General features: G+C 40.8%; 1 protein-coding gene across 1 annotated transcript; it reads right to left on the bottom strand.

Moving 5' to 3' along the window:
• Window positions 1–99: 99 nt before the first annotated feature.
• On the bottom strand, window positions 100–20,601 carry LOC117546349 (netrin receptor DCC-like). Its single transcript, XM_034216559.1, has 6 exons — window positions 20,529–20,601; window positions 19,411–19,573; window positions 17,805–18,028; window positions 17,405–17,521; window positions 5,593–5,741; window positions 100–233 (listed from the first exon to the last, which is right to left on the bottom strand). Exons 1-5 carry the CDS (start codon window positions 20,599–20,601, stop codon window positions 5,641–5,643), a joined length of 678 nt encoding a protein of 225 aa, XP_034072450.1. The 3' UTR covers window positions 100–233; window positions 5,593–5,640.
• Between the last annotated feature and the right edge of the window lie 692 nt (window positions 20,602–21,293).

Here is a 21,293-nt window from a genome sequence, read left to right as displayed (position 1 = left end):
GGTGAAGCTCCGAGGGGGTGGGTGGGCCGCACGCAAGGCTGTGGGGATGGTCCGCCCACTTCCTGTCTGGACCTCCTCTGGGGCGGCAGCAGCAGCAGGGGCCCCTGGGATGGCAACGACCCCAGGAACATGGTCCCCGGGCGGGGCAGAGGACCCGGGGAGGAGCGGAGCCACCGGCTGGGGGGGCGGCTGCTGCTGGAGCAGAGGGTTGGTGGAGGCCTCTGCAGTCATGGCTGAGGAAGAAGAAGGAGAAAAAAAGAGGATGAAAGAGATGTGGGATGTCAGAGATGGATATTGGGATGGGAGGAAAGAAAGAAGGACAGACAGAAAAACACTTCATATATTTGAAAAATACAGCTTCAAGCGTTTAGCCTGCATATCGCTTCTTTGTGTGTCTTGAAAAGCGCTATATAAATTAGGTGTATTATTATTACTATTATTATTATTATATCCAAATGCACTTCTGTGTTTATTTCATAGACAGTGTCGGCTCAGATGTTTCCCCTCAATAAAGGTATTCTGATTCTGATGATGTTGCTGCAGGACGACCGTGTGTCAGTTGCATTGATCCAAACCACTGTGCAGGTGAGCTCACACTCCCTGTCAGAACAAAGCAGTGTGTCCTAATTGTACATAATGCATGTAAGGGCAGCTGCAGGATGTACTGAAAGGAAAAGGAAAAGCATGGCGATTTGTAACAGACTCTGTTTTTTAAAGTTGTGTTCTCTATGCCCAGCAAAATAAATATCATATGTTGTCTTGTTCATACTGAAAGGCCTATGGATATTTAAAATAGTATATTCCTCAACTTTATTCAAATATCAATCGTATCTGTTAGGGAATAATTTTAACTCCTTTACTCCTAAGATATCTAACCTTTTTGTCCTTTGACGTTTATGACCAACCCTGACTCTGTTATCTTCCTTAAGGGGACCTATTATGCTATATTTGAAACATATATTTGTAGGGCCATACCTATATAAAGTATATAAATATAGTTTTTTTTCAAAATACCAAACAGATCCTGCATTTTTAGCCATGCCTCATTTTGCTCTATTTGCTCTTTCCAGCCCTGTTTTTGCAAGGGCTGATTCTGTGAGCTGCAGCTGACCACGCCTGCAGCTCACACTCTCCCGTGCTGAACCTCTGGCTGCTGTGACTTGTGATGTGAATCCTCCGGCCGATACTAGTAATAAACCATCAGTGTTTGACATCAAAGCTCCAGCTCTCCTCGTGTCTCTCTGAGTCCTGACTCTCCATTGCTGCAGAAGTTTCCCTTACAGTATCCACAAACATGAGAGAACCCTGAGCTCTGCGGTTGTATTCTTTTACTTTCAAGTCTCTCGCTGTTCTTTCTGTACTTATATGTAGACTGAATGTCTTCACAGGTGAAATCCCAATTGTTCTTGTCAGAGTTACATTTAAAGAAAGTTGTAACAAGAAGAGCTTCCTGCTAAAGAAAAGAGAAACACTTCCAGAGTTACTTGTGCAGTAACACGCTCAGATGTGACATGAAGATGAAACTCCTGGTGTAGCTCCAGTCAGCCGAATCACAGCCAACATGGCAGAGCAGACAGATGTGACTACATGTAGTCCCTGTGAGTGCATTAACCACAGAAGAAGAGGAGAGCTGCTCCCCATGGGAGAGGAACGACAAAGAGCAAAGGAAAATCTCAAGTGAGCCCAAAGGAAAGAGGAACAAGAACTCTGATCTAGGACGTTCGGCAACCAAAGAAAAAATCTCAAGGAATTTGACTTTTAGAGTTTTCATCACGGAAGAGAGCTCTTTTTTCTAATCTTTCAAGCATATGCAGCTATAACCAGTATACCTTTCAATTGAAATCCAGACTGACACATTGTGGATCGTTGGATCTAACACCCCTATCAGCAGCATATCATTTGTCAGTGCCTTTCACACATGCATTGTCAAATGTACAATGTGTTAAGCATGGAGGTATGGTCCAAAGAAACAGGGGGCAGTAATACTGGCTCCATACAACGTAGTCATCAGTTATTGGAAACATGTTTAGCACACACCAACAGCTGCCTCTCAGGCTCACTTCAGTAGACATCTCTGGAGCATCAACACTGTAACCTCTGATGATTATGTACAAAAAAAAACAGTTTAACCTAAATTCGAGCCAGTCACACATGTCTGGCTTAATGTTTGGTTACATTTAGAAATGATATGGTGTCAAAAAAAGAACATGGTCAGTGTTACGTGCTTGTGTTGCTTTTCTCTGTCTCTCTGCTGCGCAGGTACACCTGGTCCACCATTGGCTCCACCTCCCCCAGGTGTCCTAATGACATTCAGCTGGGGACTTTAAAAGGAGAAGCTGGAGGAGAAGAGGCTCTCTTTTCCTGCCCTGATGCCGAGGGATTATATCCGTGGATTTCCTCTCACCCCACGTGTGGATCCATTATTCTTTGCTGTCTTATACTGTGTGAACTCTGGAGGATGTTAGTGTAGGACTTTTCGCGGCTTTGTTTTTTTCCCAGTAGGTTGTGTTAGATCTCTGGGTAGAGGAGGGAAGTCTGGGTCCTACGGCCCATGGTGTGGCTGGCCCAGGCCCCCTTCTTGTTTGTTTATTGCCGTCCTCCAGACTTGGTTTCTTTTTGCCGGTAGGCATGTAAGTTACGGCTGTGCTGACAATAAATGCCCGTCCTTATCGATATTTTTTGTTTGGCGTGGTTTGTTTTTAAGTTACGGGTCTTCCCATGAGCCACTACCGCTTGGTAGGGGGACGGGTCGTAACGGTCAGTGTTAGGCAAAGTGCTCTGTCAGTAGGATGAGCAGTTGAGAGTTAGCAGAACTAGCCTTCTAACTGTTGCAACAGCCAGTCCCAAAGGAACACTGAGTTAGTTTACATACATGTCCGTGTGCAGTAACTCCTACTCATTGGGACACACACTACTAGTTAGTCTCAGATCACTAAACCACAGAGATCAAAACAAAACATCTCCTACATCAACATACTTATTTGACTTTTGTGAAAAAGTCACTCCTATCAACCCCTAAACTTCTGAGTGGACTGGGAATGGACACTTCACTAGTAATGGTGGTTCGGGCAGACTTTCACCAATACATCTGTCAACATGGGCATGAACAAATGTGGCTCTTTGAATGACCTTTTAGTCTGATGTAATCAGCACATTAGCAAAGACATATCACAGTTATCGGACTCTCCAAGGATCAGAGGATGGATACACTTCCGAAATAATTTCTCTTTGAAAAACAACGACAGAATCAGAGGAAAAAAGGGAACACTTCAAGCAGGAAGTGTAATAAACACAGACGAGTTGTTTGTTTTGCTGAAGCAACAGTGAAATGAGCCTTTCTCATTAAAAAGACAAACAAATAATGATCTATCTCTGGGATCATATCTGCCTCCTCTCAGTCTTATCACCTTCACATTTAAACGAGTGGAGTTCACGGTCTCATTGTCTGTGTCCCTGCTAAGTTGGTTTGTTTACTTATTAATATTTAAAGTATATTATTAGTGTGTGCTAATTATTATTATTATGTGTCCCTCATTAACTGTTGTATGCATCGTACGCAATTTGTCCAGTTTGATTTTTTTTTCACCACTTAAAATAATAAAGTTTATTTTATTGATAAAGATGCCAGAGCCCTTCCAGTTTACAGCTTTATTGACAGCAGCACGTTTGTCCTCCAGCTGCAGAAATCTCTCATCTAAATATATTTTCAGATGATTCAGTTTAATTTTTTCACTGCAACGTTTTTTCACTTTTTCCTCAAATTCATTCTTCAATTCTCTCCAGACTCTTTGATGCCATCCACAGCAATATAATGTCATATGTCAATGTCAATGGACCGTTCCTTCATAACGTGAAGCTTTTTACTCTTGTTCAACACTTCTGTAGAAGTATTTTTCTGTTCCAAACAATTCACACACTTGTGGACATAATCCTCAGTGGAGTTGTTTGAACCCGTGGCATGGTTTTTGTCCTCAGCCTTACAGGCCTACTGGGCCAAAGGAGCAGCGGGACAGAGCTAGAAATGTCCACTAGATCAGTGGTTCCCAAACGGTGTGCCGTGAGGCAATTCCGGGTGTGCCGTGGGATTTTGTGACAACCATACGTTATTATTGCAATATACAACTACACAAAAATAATATTTTTTTTATTTACTATAGCAGTACTTTGTAGGTTTATATGTACGTAATCTGCGCGACTTGCGCGTCCACATCTCCACGTGCAGTGCTGCATAAACATGGCTGAGTCCAGCGATAACTCCTCGGGGGTGGAGGTATGGCCCATTACTTTGAGTTCGTCCGAAGAATAGACAGGAATGTGACGGTGAGGTGCAAACTGTGTCCAGGCCAGAAGCTGTTATCCTCTGCTGTAAACACCACGTCAAACCTCAACAAGCACCTGCAAAAGAACACATGCTAAGGTGAAGCTACCGCACACGCTATTTGTTGTCTGTTTATATCACGTTGTCTGTTCTTCTTCTCTGTCTTCCGGTTGTTGCCTGTTTTGAATGACAAATACACACTACCGCCGCCTGCTGGTAAGGAAAGTTATTGCCACTCACGCATGCGCAGTTCGTACGTGCTCGGTGAGTAAAGTAACGAGTTACTTTATGTAGATGGTAAAAAAGTAGTGTAATATATTAAAAACATTTAGTAACGACCCCATCTCTGGAGTTGGCGTTCTCTACTCTGATGAAGAACAACAGGAGGTCACGGGACTCACGGCTCTCTGTTGAACAGGACTTGCGAGTGGCCCTCTCTTCAGTGCCACCAAGGATTACAAAATTCTGCGCGCCCCGACAGGCACATGTATCTCACTAATTTGTAAGTCGGCAAAATATTTACAATAGCACATGTTTCAATGCTGATTGCTGAAATGTTAATGTTGTGACCTGTCTGGTTTAAAGGAGTGTGTTGCTGCTTTGATGAAGCCTAATTTGATAAAGTTTCAAATACATTTCTGAAATATTTCGTTCATAAATATTTCATGAGTAATATAGTTGTCTTTGTCACATTTTATTTGGCATTAGTAAATAATTATGCACATTTACAGATATTTTACATGATATGAGTGATAACACGTGTTATAAGGGCTATTTTGCACAATAGGTGTGCCTTGAGATTTTTACTTGTCCTTTGGTGTGCCTTGGGCACAAAACGTTTGGGAACCACTGAACTAGATAATAACAATGTCCACGATTCAGCTGTACAGTGTAAGATCACATATAGACAACAGCAGGCTCCCCATTCCACCCCCCAGGGGTCAGTGATTGAAATGACCCTACTGAATTCCAGGTGACTTGTTTAAAAGATGTAGCCCTTGGAAAGCCTGTACATGGTTTTGCCTGAAAAATGGGGCGGGAAAATGGGGCTTCGAATCAGGGGGTTAGTAGTTCAATCCCACCCTCAAAATGTCAAGTGTCCTTGGGCAAGATACTCGACCCCAAATTGCTCCTGTAGCATCACTGGATTGAGTCGCTTTGGGTAAAAACATCAGCTAACTAGCATGTAGTGAATACAAATCCTGCCAAAAAGCCTTTGAAATATTGTGTTTTATATGAAAATGATATTAGTGCTGAAGGCTGCTCACACCCACCTGGTGTGTATCCTCGGTCCACGGTCAGGCTGGGGAAGGGCATGGGTCTCAGGCTGAACTATTGTGTGTGAAGCCACAGGAGGGGGACGGCAGGATGCCCGGGTACTGAGAGGAGTCCAGGGCCGGCACCGGGATGGCACTGACCACTGCTGTACACACACACACACACACACACACACACACACACACACACACACACACACACACACACACACACACACACACACACACACACACACACACACACACACACACACACAATATTTAAAAAAGAAAAAAAAAATTGAAATTAAAAGAATATTATTTTTTAAATTATTATTATCCAGTTTTTCCCACATAATTTGAATGTATTTGTAGGTGCAGCGCTCTTCCCCCCCCCCCACCATGCAAATGAGCCATAATCTCATTAAATATGCGCATATTTTAATACATTTCGGAACAACAATCTGAACATTGGATAAAGTCAGGAATCATATTAGAATCTAAAGTTTTTACAGAAGGGATTTTTTATCACTCCATAAATCATAAAACAACTGTGAAATATCAATTTTCACCATGTTTTAGGTATAAAATGTTCTATAATTCAGGGGGGGGGGGCAGGATGCTGGCTCCTGCTTCCTCTTGTTTTGAACAACAGGGTCTGATTGTATTAATCTCTGCTCAATGACTGTATGGGGTCAAATAATTGACAATTTGGAGGGCTGTGATGCGCATCTGTAGGTGTGTGTGTGTGTGTGTTGTTAAATGAAGTGGTGCTGTGATTATTTCAAGAGAAACGCGTTTGATTACAGCGGCGAGACGAGCAGAGATGAGCAGATCTGATCAATACTCACATCGACACACACTGTGTGTGTGTGTGTGTGTGCAAATGTGTGTATGTGTTTTTTAATTTGTGAGACAAAAACATAAATGTAACACAAGATTTAAAAAAAGAAAGAACAACAATGAGAAAGCGATTGATTAGAAAATGGACAGTGGAATAGAGACACAGTAAACATATATAAGCAAACAGAAGTCAAAAGAATAAATGACTTTGGAACAAAGGGAAATGAAGAGGCAGCGGGTTTAGAATAACATGAAATTAAGACTCAGAAAAAGATAGATAGTAAAAAAACAAAGAAGAGGGCAGCAGAGAGAAGTGAGAGAAGAATTGAAGAAAGCTTCATTAGAAAATGTGTGTGAGATAAAGTCAGATAGTGAGATAGAGATAAAGATCACCAGATCCACTGAGCTGCAGATGCAGGCAGGAAGAGTCTCTCACATCCACACACTGACCCACTACACCTGACTCCACAGACTCCAGGTCACTTCCTTCAATGTTTGTAAATCAAATTCAACGTTCTGCTGCAGTATTTTGGTTCTTTATAGAACATTTAACTTATCTCAATTGTTTGTATTGTGTATTTTTTTGTATGTCTTTTTCTACTACTGTAGATACTGTATATATGCTTTTAATGTTTTTATTTTATTATGTATATATATATTTATTCCAACTTTTAAATATTTGAATACCTGAACACACTGATGTTGTAACAAACGAATCTCTCAATTTGGGATCAATATCCAATATCTATATATCCATCTATATCTAATATTACACCATAACAAGTCAGAAGAATGCTCATCCATTTATCCATCCTGACCGTGCATCTTTTATAAAACACAGTTATCAATAAAGTGCAGTGGTTTAGCGTGCTGATCTTCAGACCAGGGGCCCAGGGGAGACCCTTCCCACCTTAACCCCTACTGCAGTCAAGAAACATCCCCCTACAAGTATCCAGTGGGTATTGTCCACAGTATTCAACGTATTACAGTACATCTACGTCGAATATATGTCATGTAATTGAGCACTTGGAAGAGCATTAAAATAAATACCACACATGATTATTGTTATTATATTAGCATAAAAATAGGACAGTAGTCCATTTCACATCAAACGTGCCCCTGGACATTGAGATATTTCAATTTGTCCATGTGTGAAAGTGTCATATATGAAAAGAGATCTGAAACTGGGCTACTTTTAAATGACCTGCTAAATTAAAACCACAGGGGGTCGTCCCGTCTTTCTGAATGATCTGTCCCGGTCCTAAGAGAAAATCAAGAATTTGATTGAAGTGAATATATTTATATTTAAGTGAATGCATTGTTAGGAACATAAATATATAAACGTTTAAAATCCTCTCTGTCTGATAGGTTTTATTGTGCTTTTATTTAAAGGCAGAAATGTAGTAGGTATGTATGTAAGTAGATATTAAAACAACATCACTGTGAATATTGTGAAGGAAGAGAGGATCAACGCTAACTGTACGACATGTAACACTAACATACTCATCAAAGGACCTCTCTTCTTTATTGCTCTCATTTCTTCTGACAGGAACACATACAGTATTTGTTATGTATGTTGTCAATGAAAGCACACCAATTACAGATAGAATGGGTGAGTATTGTACTGGCCATTTTGTTGTGCAACAGGAATGGTCCAACCACTGCAGAATACCTTTTAAACAAAACAAAAGCCAAAAGGTGAAACAAGGAAAGAAGAAAGACTGAATGAATCCTTATGAGAGGCCGTCAAGCTCACAACTCATACTTGGTCTTACAAACAATATCAGAATCTCACATGTACACCACCAGACTCTTTCACACACAGTATCATACCGTCTTTAACGTACTGTCATTCCTTCCTTCATTTACTATCATACTATCATACATAAATAACGTTTCTCTCTCACACACAAAAACAACATCTCTTAAACGCACCATCATACTCTCGTACACACACCACTATCGTCTTTCACAAACAACTATAATCTAATAGAACATTATAATAGTGTATGTGAAAGAGGATAGTAGTATGTGTGTAATCGGTAAACAATGTATGTAAGACAGAATAATAACCTTTGTAAGAGGGAATAGTATTTCATGTTAATAACAATAGTCATATATGTAAAACAGAATAGCAGTGAATGAAAGGCCGAATAATAGCTTATATAAGAGGTAATAATAGTTAATGTGAATGACTATAGGTATGTATACAACAGAATGATAGGGTGTGTGCATAAGAATAGTTATGTGTGTGAGAGAGTATGATTGAAAAGGAAGTTGGACTAAATTCTCAGTTCCTGATTGGCTCTACATTTTTGTTTGATGGACACCGCCCACAATGGCAGTAGACTACTACTAATTTTCCCTATGCAACCTGAAGAGTAAGGGTCAAGTCCGTCAGAAAGCAATGACTGTAAGTGTAAGCCTAACACTTACAATAGGCATACACTGACTGTAAGGATTAGTAACATGTATTGTGTTTATGTGATGACATTTGGAGATGTTTCAACTGCATTAAAATGCGTTAGCATTTGCGCTAGCATACGTGCTAGCGTTAGCCATACTAGCCTGTATACCAGTGTTTCTCAAACTTTTTCATACCAGGGACCACTTAACCAATAAAAACACACTCGCGGACCACCTAACTCCACAAATATCCAAAAACACATCGTTTTTCTAGAACAGATTACAAATCGCCTGAAACTGGTACAAAGAAGTGGCAACATGTGTGGTGAAGGTGTTGCGCTGGGCAATATGATGCAATTGAAAGTTAAACTTAAGCTCGCTCCATTGCGGAAATATTCGCGCGAGAGTGCGGAAAACTTTAATTAATTAATTAATTTCAAATGTGAAATGTTACCAATATACTCACGGACCACTAGGGGGGCGCTCACGGACCACCAGTGGTCCGCGGACCACATTTTGAGAAGCACTGCTGTATACATGCTTATTGCACTGCTAGCATTAGCTATATTTACCTTGTTTACACTAAGCGGTCCTATGTGTTAATCTGTGTATGTTACACTTGCATGTATGAGATCATTAAGTGCCTTGTAACTTCTTTTTTTATAGTTTCACTCCGTTTGAATGTCAGTGGACTGCTAATAAGTCAATAAAGGAGCATGGCTGCTCATTCCCTGGCTCTCAAAAGAGTTTGGCTGGCTGTTTAATCTATGTTCACACTGAGACAGTACAGCACATAGAGAGAACAGTAGGCCTACACCTATTGTGTAAGTACATACAAGCAGGTCACACAGTATGATCACAAATAGATATTTTTTAGATCAAATATGATCTATTCTTATGTAACAAGACATTAAACTATAAGTGTTAATTAAGTCTAAATAACTCAAAATTAGGCACTACTGTCTTATTAGGCCCATATTGAGCAGAGCAAGACCAAAACTCATGTACAACAACTTCCTTACTTGCAATAAATAAGCACTAATTAGAGGGTTATTGAGGAAAAACTCAACTAATGGCATATTACTTGTAGAATATGGTCATGTAGAATAAGGCATTAATAAGTGTTTTATAATGACCAGTGTTGGGATTAACGCGTTACAAAGTAACGCGTTACTGTAACGCCGTTATTTTTGGCAGTAACTGGTACTCTAACGCATTACTTTTTAAATTCAGTAACTCAGTTACCGTTACTACATGGTGCGTTACTCCGTTACTGCGTTATTTTTTTATATATAGTCAACAGCCAGGAGAACAGAGATGAGAACTGTACTTAAGTACAGTACTTGAGTAAATGTACTTTGATACTTCATGTGTCACATGCGGAGATGGGCTGTGGGCGTGTTTGTGTTGTTTACTAACAAGACTATCATGGCGGCGGCGGAGCTCAAGTCTAGTTTCTCCACCTGGAGATATTCTCACTATTTCACTTTTGTCGAGCACAAAGAAAAGAACGTTTTAGTTAAATGTAAGTTGTGTCCTGGCGGGTCAAAGATCCTATCTACTGCCCAAACCAGTAATTCAAATCTCTTAAAACATCTGCAAAAACAACATGCTGGGACGAAGCTAGTAGCTAAGACCACAGAGACTCAGCCGACGCCACTCCACCTCCACCTAAGCAACAGCGGCTGGATTTTAACCAAAGGACTGCTGGCCAGGGAAAAGTCGATAAAGCCATTGCACGGTATGTTGTAGAACACATGCAGGCTATTGCTACAGTGGAGTCACCCGCTTTCAGGGAGCTAGTTAGCATGATAGCATGTCCGGGCGGCACACGGCATATGGGACGGAAAACTTTTTCCAACTATCTGGAGAAAGAATATACAAAAATGGAAAGCCAGCTAATATCGATGCAATCCAGATTGCATATAATGCCAAGTTGATCAACAGATTGTATTATTCTCCAATGCAATAACAGTACTGAAATGAAGGCTATAAGCAGGGCTGCACATAACTGGTGCGCAGGTGCACCAGTTATTTGCGAGTTGCATATGGACTGGTAAGAAAAAAATGTCGAAGAAGCAAGCCACGTTGAGTAGTTACTTTGGTACTCCACCCCCGCCCAAAAAACGTCAGACTGAACCAGCTCAAACAAAACGTGTATTCGCAGAGAAGTGGCTACAGGATGTAGGCTGGCTCCAAACCGATGACGAGCGCACTGAGATGTGGTGCAAAATATGCAGAGAAAATCCGAATCTTGCTGATAAAAGCAACGCCTTTTATATAGGTTGTACGAATTTTAGTCATCCAGCTTTTGAAAAGCATGAGAAGAGCAAAGAGCATGTGAAGATAGCTGACAACCAGGATAAGAACCCCAATCGTCCCCTCGACAGGTGGCAGGATACACTCAATGAAGAACAGCGCCAAGCTCTGAGTAATATGTTTCTGTTGGCCTTTCACAAAGCCAAACATGCACGTCCTATGCGTTCATATGAGGAGGACATTGCGCTTCTCAAGAGGCTTGGCGTTAATGTTGGGACTGCTTATCATTCGAGAGAAGGGGGATCCCGCATCATGGAGACCATCGCACAGGCAATCAGTTCAGAGTTGTATGAAAAATTGACGGCAGCTGCATTTTGGGGTGTGCTTTTTGATGGATCAGAAGACATAACAAAAGTGGAGCAGGAAATGGTGTACATTGTGTCTGTGGGTAGCGAGGGAGAGTTTAGCTCAGATTTCATTGGGTTAATTAATTTGGGTGTGAAACGAACGGCACAGGACATAACAGACGGGCTGGAGCAACTCTTCCATGCTTGTGGCTTAGGAGATGAGTGGAAGACGAAGTTGGTGTCTGTATGCACAGACGGAGCTGCAGTGAATGTCGGAGTTTACAACGGGGTAGTCCCCAAACTGCGTAAACTGGTGGCGATTGGGGATTCCCTTGTGCATATTCTTTGTACCGCCCACACCCTCGAGAACTGCGCCAAGTCAGCTGATCGCATGGTTCCATACTGTGAGACATTTAATAGCTCCGTTGTCAAGCTTTTATTTACAGAAAGGGGGCGCCAAAAGAACAGAACAACTTAAGATGATATGTGATGAGAATGGCATTGCCTTTGTAAAACTAGGAAAGTTTCACAACATTAGATGGTGTGCATGGAGACAAGAGACTCTTTTGAAAATATGGAGGCTATTACCTGCCATTCAATCTCAAGTGGCTACAAGTGATGACAGTGACCTAAAACATGTCTGCACAGAGCGTTTTAAGTGTTTCCTAGCCAACATGCTTGACACTGGAAACATTTTACAGTTCACCTCCCTCAAGTTCCAGCAAGAGAATTTGACTATTGGTGAATGCAAGGATGAGCTCATGGCAGCTATCGGACAGCTGACACTTCTGCTTGACAGTGAAGGCAAGTACAGGAAAGAGACTGTTTCAAATGCTGATTCTGACAGGGACAAGGTTGATGTATTGAGAGGTCTAATTCAGGAGTTTGAAAGCAGATATTAATCCCTCAAGTCATGTGATCCATTTTTAATGTTTGATCCTTCAACTTGGCCTAAAGAAAAAAAAGATCTCCACAGTTTTGGCAACACAACACTGACTGACATTCTTCAGAGATATGAGGCCATCCTGTCTATCGACAGAGACTCCACTGTAAGAGAATGGATGCTTTTAAAGCAAGCAGGAAAACGTTTGGCAGCGTTCTCTGTGTATGACTTGGTCAACATAGTGAAGACAAGCAATCCAGAAAGATACTCCAACATTCAGAAAGTCCTGCTGTTGTCCCTTACACTGCCCTTGAGCAGTGCTTCATGTGAGAGGGGATTTTCACATCTTAATATAATAAAAAGCAAGTTCAGATCCTGCCTGTCAGACTCGCGCCTCTCATCCCTGATGCACATCCACTTGTCTAAGATGACAACAGAGACTTTCGACCCAAAACCAGCTGTTGACTTGTGGATGCAAGCAGCTAATCGCAGACTCAACCAGAGAGAAAGAAGTAGGCCTACATCATCAGCTACCATGTCTGACAGAGAGGAAGACAGTGAGGAGAACAGTCAGGAGGGTAGTGATGACAGCTTGTAGTATTACTGGTCGTGCTAATGTTGTCTTGTGTTCACCTCTGCATGTGTGTTCTGTGTTCACCTCTGCATGTGTGTTCTGTGTTCACCTCTGCATGTGTGTTCAGTGTTCACCTCTGCATGTGTGTTCTGTGTTCACCTCTGTGTGTGTGTGTATTCACCTCTGCATGTGTGTTCAGTGTTCACCTCTGCATGTGTGTTCTGTGTTCACCTCTGCATGTGTGTTCAGTGCTCACCTCTGCATGTGTGTTCTGTGTTCACCTCTGCATGTGTGTTCTGTGTTCACCTCTGCATGTGTGTTCAGTGTTCACCTCTGCATGTGTGTTCTGTGCTCACCTCTGCATGTGTGTTCTGTGTTCACCTCTGCATGTGTGTTCTGTGCTCACCTCTGCATGTGTGTTCAGTGTTCACCTCTGCATGTGTGTTCTGTGCTCACCTCTGCATGTGTGTTCAGTGCTCACCTCTGCATGTGTGTTCTGTGTTCACCTCTGTATGTGTGTTCTGTGTTCACCTCTGCATGTGTGTTCTGTGTTCACCTCTGCATGTGTGTTCTGTGTTCACCTCTGTATGTGTGTTCTGTGTTCACCTCTGTATGTGTGTTCTGTGTTCACCTCTGCATGTGTGTTCTGTGTTCACCTCTGTATGTGTGTTCAGTGCTCACCTCTGCATGTGTGTTCTGTGTTCACCTCTGCATGTGTGTTCTGTGCTCACCTCTGCATGTGTGTTCAGTGTTCACCTCTGCATGTGTGTTCTGTGTTCACCTCTGCATGTGTGTTCTGTGTTCACCTCTGCATGTGTGTTCAGTGCTCACCTCTGCATGTGTGTTCAGTGTTCACCTCTGCATGTGTGTTCTGTGTTCACCTCTGCATGTGTGTTCAGTGCTCACCTCTGCATGTGTGTTCTGTGCTCACCTCTGCATGTGTGTTCAGTGTTCACTTCTGTATGTGTGTTCAGTGTTCACCTCTGCATGTGTGTTCAGTGTTCACCTCTGCATGTGTGTTCTGTGTTCACCTCTGCATGTGTGTTCAGTGTTCACCTCTGCATGTGTGGTCTGTGTTCACCTCTGCATGTGTGTTCAGTGTTCACCTCTGCATGTGTGTTCTGTGTTCACCTCTGCATGTGTGTTCTGTGTTCACCTCTGCATGTGTGTTCTGTGCTCACCTCTGCATGTGTGTTCAGTGTTCACTTCTGTATGTGTGTTCAGTGTTCACCTCTGCATGTGTGTTCAGTGTTCACCTCTGCATGTGTGTTCTGTGTTCACCTCTGCATGTGTGTTCTGTGTTCACCTCTGCATGTGTGTTCAGTGTTCACCTCTGCATGTGTGTTCTGTGTTCACCTCTGCATGTGTGTTCTGTGTTCACCTCTGCATGTGTGTTCAGTGTTCACCTCTGCATGTGTGTTCTGTGTGCACCTCTGCATGTGTGTTCTGTGTTCACCTCTGCATGTGTGTTCTGTGTTCACCTCTGCATGTGTGTTCAGTGTTCACCTCTGCATGTGTGGTCTGTGTTCACCTCTGCATGTGTGTTCAGTGTTCACCTCTGCATGTGTGTTCTGTGTTCACCTCTGCATGTGTGTTCAGTGTTCACCTCTGCATGTGTGTTCAGTGTTCACCTCTGCATGTGTGTTCTGTGTTCACCTCTGCATGTTCTGTGCTCACCTCTGCATGTGTGTTCAGTGCTCACCACTGCATGTGTGTTCAGTGCTCACCTCTGCATGTGTGTTCTGTGTTCACCTCTGCATGTTCTGTGTTCACCTCTGCATGTGTGTTCAGTGCCGTGTGTCTGGCAAATAAAGTCAAGACCCCCTCAAAAGTTACGGTTTATTTCATTTTAAGGATGAGCACCAAGCAACATCTCCAGGTGCTCCTTTGAGAACCAGGGCAAACAAGTTATGTGCACCCCTGCCTATAAGGGCATTAATGGGAGCAATTTTTTTAAGTAACTACAAAGTTACTTTTCACAGTAACGCATTACTTTTTGGTGTAAGTAATCAGTAAAGTAACTGAGTTACTTTTGAAATGAAGTAACTAGTAATGATAACTAGTTACTGGTTTTCAGTAACTAGCACAACACTGATAATGACTAATAAAGAGCCAATATACTGCTAATATACATGTTAATTATCAACTAGTTGATGGTGATGGTGAAAGTGTTTATGATGCGCCAGCGGACGTCATGAATGTGCGTCTGCTGCTGTGGGGAAACTATGGAAACTACAGTTTTCTATACAGCGGACTACAACATGGATGTTTAATAAGAAGGAGGGACTACTGTAAACTCATCCAGAGACTCTCCACCGTGCTCTGATGCTGTTGCTTTATGCTTTATGAACGTGGACAACAGAGAAACATATTCTTCATGACCAAAGTTGGAATTGAAATAAACAAGTAAAGTGAAACTTATGCTCGTCACCCTCTCCCTCCGGTCCACATTAATACAAATGATCCCAATACGTATGATTGTATGAAAAGATCTTAAAATCAATACAAATGTATTTATTATAAACGTTAGTCCTTAACATCTATCACTGTGTATATCACCATTCAAACATCTTTTAAAAGTTGAACAAACCCCACACAGCTCAGTAAAGACTGTGAAATGTTGACTTTATTTGATCATTTCAGTAAAAACTAACGTTCATATTTCTCTTTTTGATTATAATACTGATGAACGTTCAGAAAAAAGCACTTTGGCAACTTACCACATACGTTTTAAAATGCGTAATAAGCACCGTAACTTTCATGATATCATTTCTCGGTCATAATCGGTTGTTTCCATGACATACATAAGTGTCCTACACTAATAATACAAAGTTATTATTAGTATGCTGTGTGTACCTTGTGTGCACCGCCTAGTGGTTAAAGCACGTTATTTAATTATTTTTGTTGAATAATGTTATTTTTGTTGAATAATGTTATTTGATGAAAAAAATATTAAGAGTACATACTTTCAGAGGGGGAAAGTAGAAGGTCAATGATAGAAATATAGAATATAAAAAATCAAGAAGATACTGTAAGTGATCTCTACAATAAAACAGTTTAGTGCCGGATGTACAAAGATATTAATATGAGGATGTGCAAAACAGACAAACTAATTAACCTTTATTAACACATTAAAGAATACTTTAGGTTAAGGTCTTCTTTTAAATAAGAAAAAAGCTTTGGGGATATCTATCTACAGATAAATATTAAGCCTGACAAAGTACTTAACGTCTAATATATTGCTTTCCTGCAATGTTAACTATGTTGAAGCACTTATTTTAACTGATATTATACACATTAATTATACTCTCATGTATGTAGATAGTATAATACATGTGCAGAATATGACAGTTTAATGGTGGAGGTACACACATATTGATAGATGTCTTGTAATGCACTGTTGAGGCAATGCACTGTGACCCAAGTTTTTCATTCATTGCATAACTACACCGTAGTTGTGTATATGATATGTCAATAAACCTTTGAAAATCTTGAAATCTTGAAAGGGATGTGCAAAATATCAATTATATAGAGTTTTTAATTAACTATTAGTAGAGAATAACGAGTAATGAATATATTTTATAGAGATCTGCAGATAAATGTTTAGTCTTCTCAAGCACCAACTATCAAATATCTCTCCTGATTGTTGGCACTTGACAATCACCTACCCTGAATTTTACTCAGGTGTAACTAAAGTCTGATTTAAGGGTTGTTTATATTTCACATAATTAATCAGAATCTGCAAAGTAACTCAAATAAATGTAGTGGAGTAAAAATACCAGGTTAACCTCTGAATTGTAGTGGAGTAGAATTACAAAGTAACAATGAGCTGTCATGTGGGTATATATTAATGCTGCACATCATGGACACAAGCGAATTTCACCCATTTATTAATTATATGTTTTACATTTGATAACACCAATGTGTTTAATACTGGCAACTTCTAATTGTGGGAAAAACGAAAACGTTCAGTAGAGACGTTCCATAGAACATTTTGCGAAACCCAATAGCCAGCATGTGTAGTTCCAAAATGTTTTTCGGATTTCATATCGCATTAACACCATATCCCAACGTGCATTGCGGCTAAAACATCCAATCACCGAGCTTAAACCATAGCTGAGGATCTTGGGTAATCAGTTCAGTGGCTGTGTATACGTCTGTTTCCGGTTATTTTATTTAGAAAATGATGTTCCTGGTCACCATTTGCCTCTGAGAAACCTTTAATGATAAAAATAAACGAGACCTCGCCTCCAAGGGTAAAATCATATTAACGTCGATGATCCTTCAGCACTATCATTAAGAATAATTAGCATGTGTCCAACATTTTTGTTCACAACTAAATACCTGCAAAATAATGGAAAACTGACTATTTGTAATACTAATAAGAAAATCAAACAATACTAACACAGTAAACTTGAACCTGATAAAATATAACTGCTGAACATCAGTATAAGCATAACCATTGTTAGCATTTAGCATGTAGGTATCCACACACTCACACACACACGTGTTACTTACGTGTGTTGCTCGGCTGTGAGTCCATAGGAATCATCATTTTGCCTCGTGTTCCCCTCCTGCCGGCCAGCGAGCGGTCCAGGGTGGAGATACAGCTGGAGGCCTCGTCTCCGTCAGCTCCTGCAACATCCACACATTCACATATTCAAACAGGGATTCAAATATTTGCTCTCCGTCATTTAAACTGTTAAACGAGAATTTAAAATGAGTTCCACCGACTCATTTTCTACTGGGAGAAAGTCACTTAAAACACTCATGATCAATCAGGCTTCATTTTACAGCTATGTAAAAAAGATAAAGTATCATAATTATCAAATAAAACAGCTTTACAAAAGTGAATAACTGTTATTTACATAAAATATATGTGAATTAATAAATGCATGAATCAGCATCCTTCTTGTACCTGAGTGGCTGCTCTTACTGCCCATCTGGCTCTCTGATTGGCTGTGTGCCACTTGGGGGAGGTCCTGGCAGGACTGGATGGGCGAATCACGTCCGGACGGAGCGATGCTCGGAGCTTTCTCCATGTTCTTCATCTCCATCTCCTCATGGTGGATCCACAGGTCAGGGGGCCGCAGGTCCTTCTGGCTGCCTTTCCTCTTGCTGGCACTGTGGCTCGCTCTCTTCCTGCACAGAGGACGAGATAGGTGAGGAAGGGAGGTAAACATGTGAGGAAGGGAGGTAAACATGTGTAAACATGTGAGGAAGGGAAGTAAACGTGTGAGGAAGCGAGGTAAACATGTGAGGGAGCGAGGTAAACGTGAGGAAGAACAGGAGACAGACCAATGTAAATGGACAACACAGTGTATTATGGGTGGAATGCTTATACAGTCATGTTACAAAGCAAACATCTAAATTCCAGCAGAGCATGAAGGCACCATGACAGAAACATCAGAGTGCAGCCTGGCTCATGTTTACTGCATTCACAGAAAACACAGCAGCAGACAGGTATTGGTGCATGGAGAGGTGGGGTCTGATCTGTTGTGCTGCAACAAACCTATTAGATTTGTTGAGGTACATTATAAAATATCACTAACCTAAATCATATCATCTAAAACCAGTCAAACCAGATTGCAATAAAATACCTATTGAAACGCCATGAACTGGATTCAAAGATGAAACAGCGGTGACATTTGACAAATAGGATTATGAAATGTCTTGAATTGGATTATAAAATAATACTGCCTGAAAGAACATGAACTGGATTATGCAATAGTACTGTCTGAAATATCAGGAACTGGAATGAACAAACCTGAAATTTGAATAATGGGATTATGAGATGTCATGAAACGGATTACAGAATAATACCTCTACAACAGGATAATACAATAGTACTGTCTGAAACAATATGAACCACATAATAACATATCATCTCTACCTTCATGAACCTGATTATACAAATACTACCATCTGAAATGTGATGAACCAGCATCTTAAATACAACAGATCATGTATCATGTATTTACATTTCCTCTCTGCATAGTAGCTTTGTTTTGGTTCTGGGTGATGGTGTTGTATTTTTGATAAAGAGGCTGCTAAAAGGTGTTGCAAAACCAACCAGGACAGAAAATTAAAAGAATTGTAATTGAGTTTGTGATATAATAGGCGTATGGTGCAGTGGGTTGTGAGTTGGTATTCGGATCAGGAGGTCACAGGTTCAAACCCCACTGCAGTCAGCATGTCGTTGTGTCCCTGAGACACTTCACCCCAAATTGCTCCTGTGGGGATTGCCCACAGTATAGAGTATGTAAGTCGCTTTGGATAAAAGCGTCTAACAAGTGACATGTAATAATATATGTAAAGGACATTGTAAAATGTGAAATAATGCTTATACGATATGTATATAATACGATTACACAACAACAATGACTGAAACCTGATGAATGCGATTGAAATGAAATAAATGAACCAGATGTAATTAGCCACTTAGGTCAGGTCCATCAGGTGTAAGTAAAACAGCATTAGAGATTTGATTTGAACACAGGTTCAGACCGGTTCGGGCCTCTTACTTCCTCTGCTGGGCGGAGGAGTGCCGGGTGCAGATGAGGGCCACGATGACCACCACCACCACAGTGATGGCCCCCACCGACACCACGATGATCACCAGCAGGTTACTGTTCTTCTGAGGCGTGGCGCTGCCGTGGGGGGGGCGCATCTGACCAATGGGAGAATCTGTTAGGTGCAAAAGACAAGAAGGTCAAATGAAATATTAAACTTTAACTTTTGCAAACCATTGTTCATATAGTCAACTTCATAACAGTTGACTTGGACATTTGTGGAACGAAAACCAAACACTTTTGAATGATTACCATGCAGTTGACAAAATACCTTGAATTTCAATCTTTTTATTTCACAATTGCTATTTAGAATTATAATTCAAATGTTGTCATAGTTTATATTTGCATGTACGCAGAAGTTGCTTTGTTATGAAAGCCGACATAGGCTATGTTATAATGACATAAAGACTCAAGATGTAAGTGAGTTATTGTGTATAAAACTCAACTGTTATTTGAATCCCAGAACAAAAACTGAAAAATAAATATAGGTATTTCTCTCTCAAATCTCCATGATGCTGTTCATTCTCTGTATCTCAGTGTTTCATTAAAGTGTACAGTACATATGCAATAGGAAAGAAATGATTTCATACATATTTCTGTTTTTAAACATTAGTGATTTAACAACAAGGAACATTTAAGAAAGCCTGGCATGAAAATACAATGCTTCTGCTACCAGTCAATACACAGTGTGTGTGTGTGTGTGTGTGTGTGTGTGTGTGTGTGTGTGTGTGTGTGTGTGTGTGTGTGTGTGTGTGTGTGTGTGTGTGTGTGTGTGTGTGTGTGTGTGTGTGTGTGTGTGTGTCAGGTGTAAAGGGAGAGAGGGGATTGATGACATGCTCTGTCATTCATTAACTGACCTTGGAGCAGAGAGAGAGAAAATGGGAAACAAAGGGGGAGCATGAAGTCTGGTGAGGAGAGGAGAGAGTGTGAAGAGAGAGGAAGAGAGATGGGGGGGTGATAGATGAGAGAAAGAGAAAGGGCATGACGGCATTCTGAAGAAAGGAGAGAGGCAGAAGATGGTTGAAAATCTGATGAAGGAAAATATGTGAGAGGTACTTTACCTCCCTCACCTCTCTCCCCTTCTCTGCGCTCAGTGGTCTCTCTCAATGAGAAGCACAATCCATCACACTGCAGCCGCACCATTTCTCTTTCCCTGCTTTTAGTTAGATTTGATCCTCCTTTCCTTTTTTTAGAAAAAATAAGTTTCATGACTTTTCTAACAGAACTCTGGCCCTTTGCTACAGCCTTTAAGGTGCTGAGAAAGGTCCTCAGCTCATTCCAATGTGGGGGGTTCTACCTCTGGGGAGGGGATACGATTCAATCTAACTGGCAGTTGTTGAGATATCAGTACGAGAACAACACGCTGCCTCCATATACTGTACACCCCCCCAGCAGGATCAGTTACCCCAGGTGGGGAAAGTACTCAGATCTTGTACTTTAGTAAAAGTAGAAGTACTCAGATCTTGTACTTTAGTAAAAGTAGAAGTACTCAGATCTTATACTTGAGTAAAAGTAGAAGTACTCAGATCTTGTACTTTAGTAAAAGTAGAAGTACTCAGATCTTGTACTTGAGTAAAAGTAGAAGTACTCAGATCCTATACTTGAGTAAAAGTAGAAGTACTCAGATCTGGTACTTGAGTAAAAGTAGAAGTACCAGAGTGTAGGAATACTCTGTTACAGTAAAAGTCCTGCATTCAAAATGTTCCTCAAGTGAAAGTAGAAAAGTATTCTCATCAAAATATAGTGAAAGTAGTGACAGTAAAAGTAGTCGTTGTGCAGATTGGTCCATTTCAGAATAATATATATGATATGTTTTATAATGATTGATCATTAAA

This window comes from Gymnodraco acuticeps, unplaced genomic scaffold (assembly GCF_902827175.1).
Source record: "Gymnodraco acuticeps unplaced genomic scaffold, fGymAcu1.1, whole genome shotgun sequence".
Taxonomy (NCBI): Eukaryota; Metazoa; Chordata; class Actinopteri; order Perciformes; family Bathydraconidae; genus Gymnodraco; species Gymnodraco acuticeps.
This window is presented reverse-complemented; position numbering and strand designations above follow the sequence as displayed.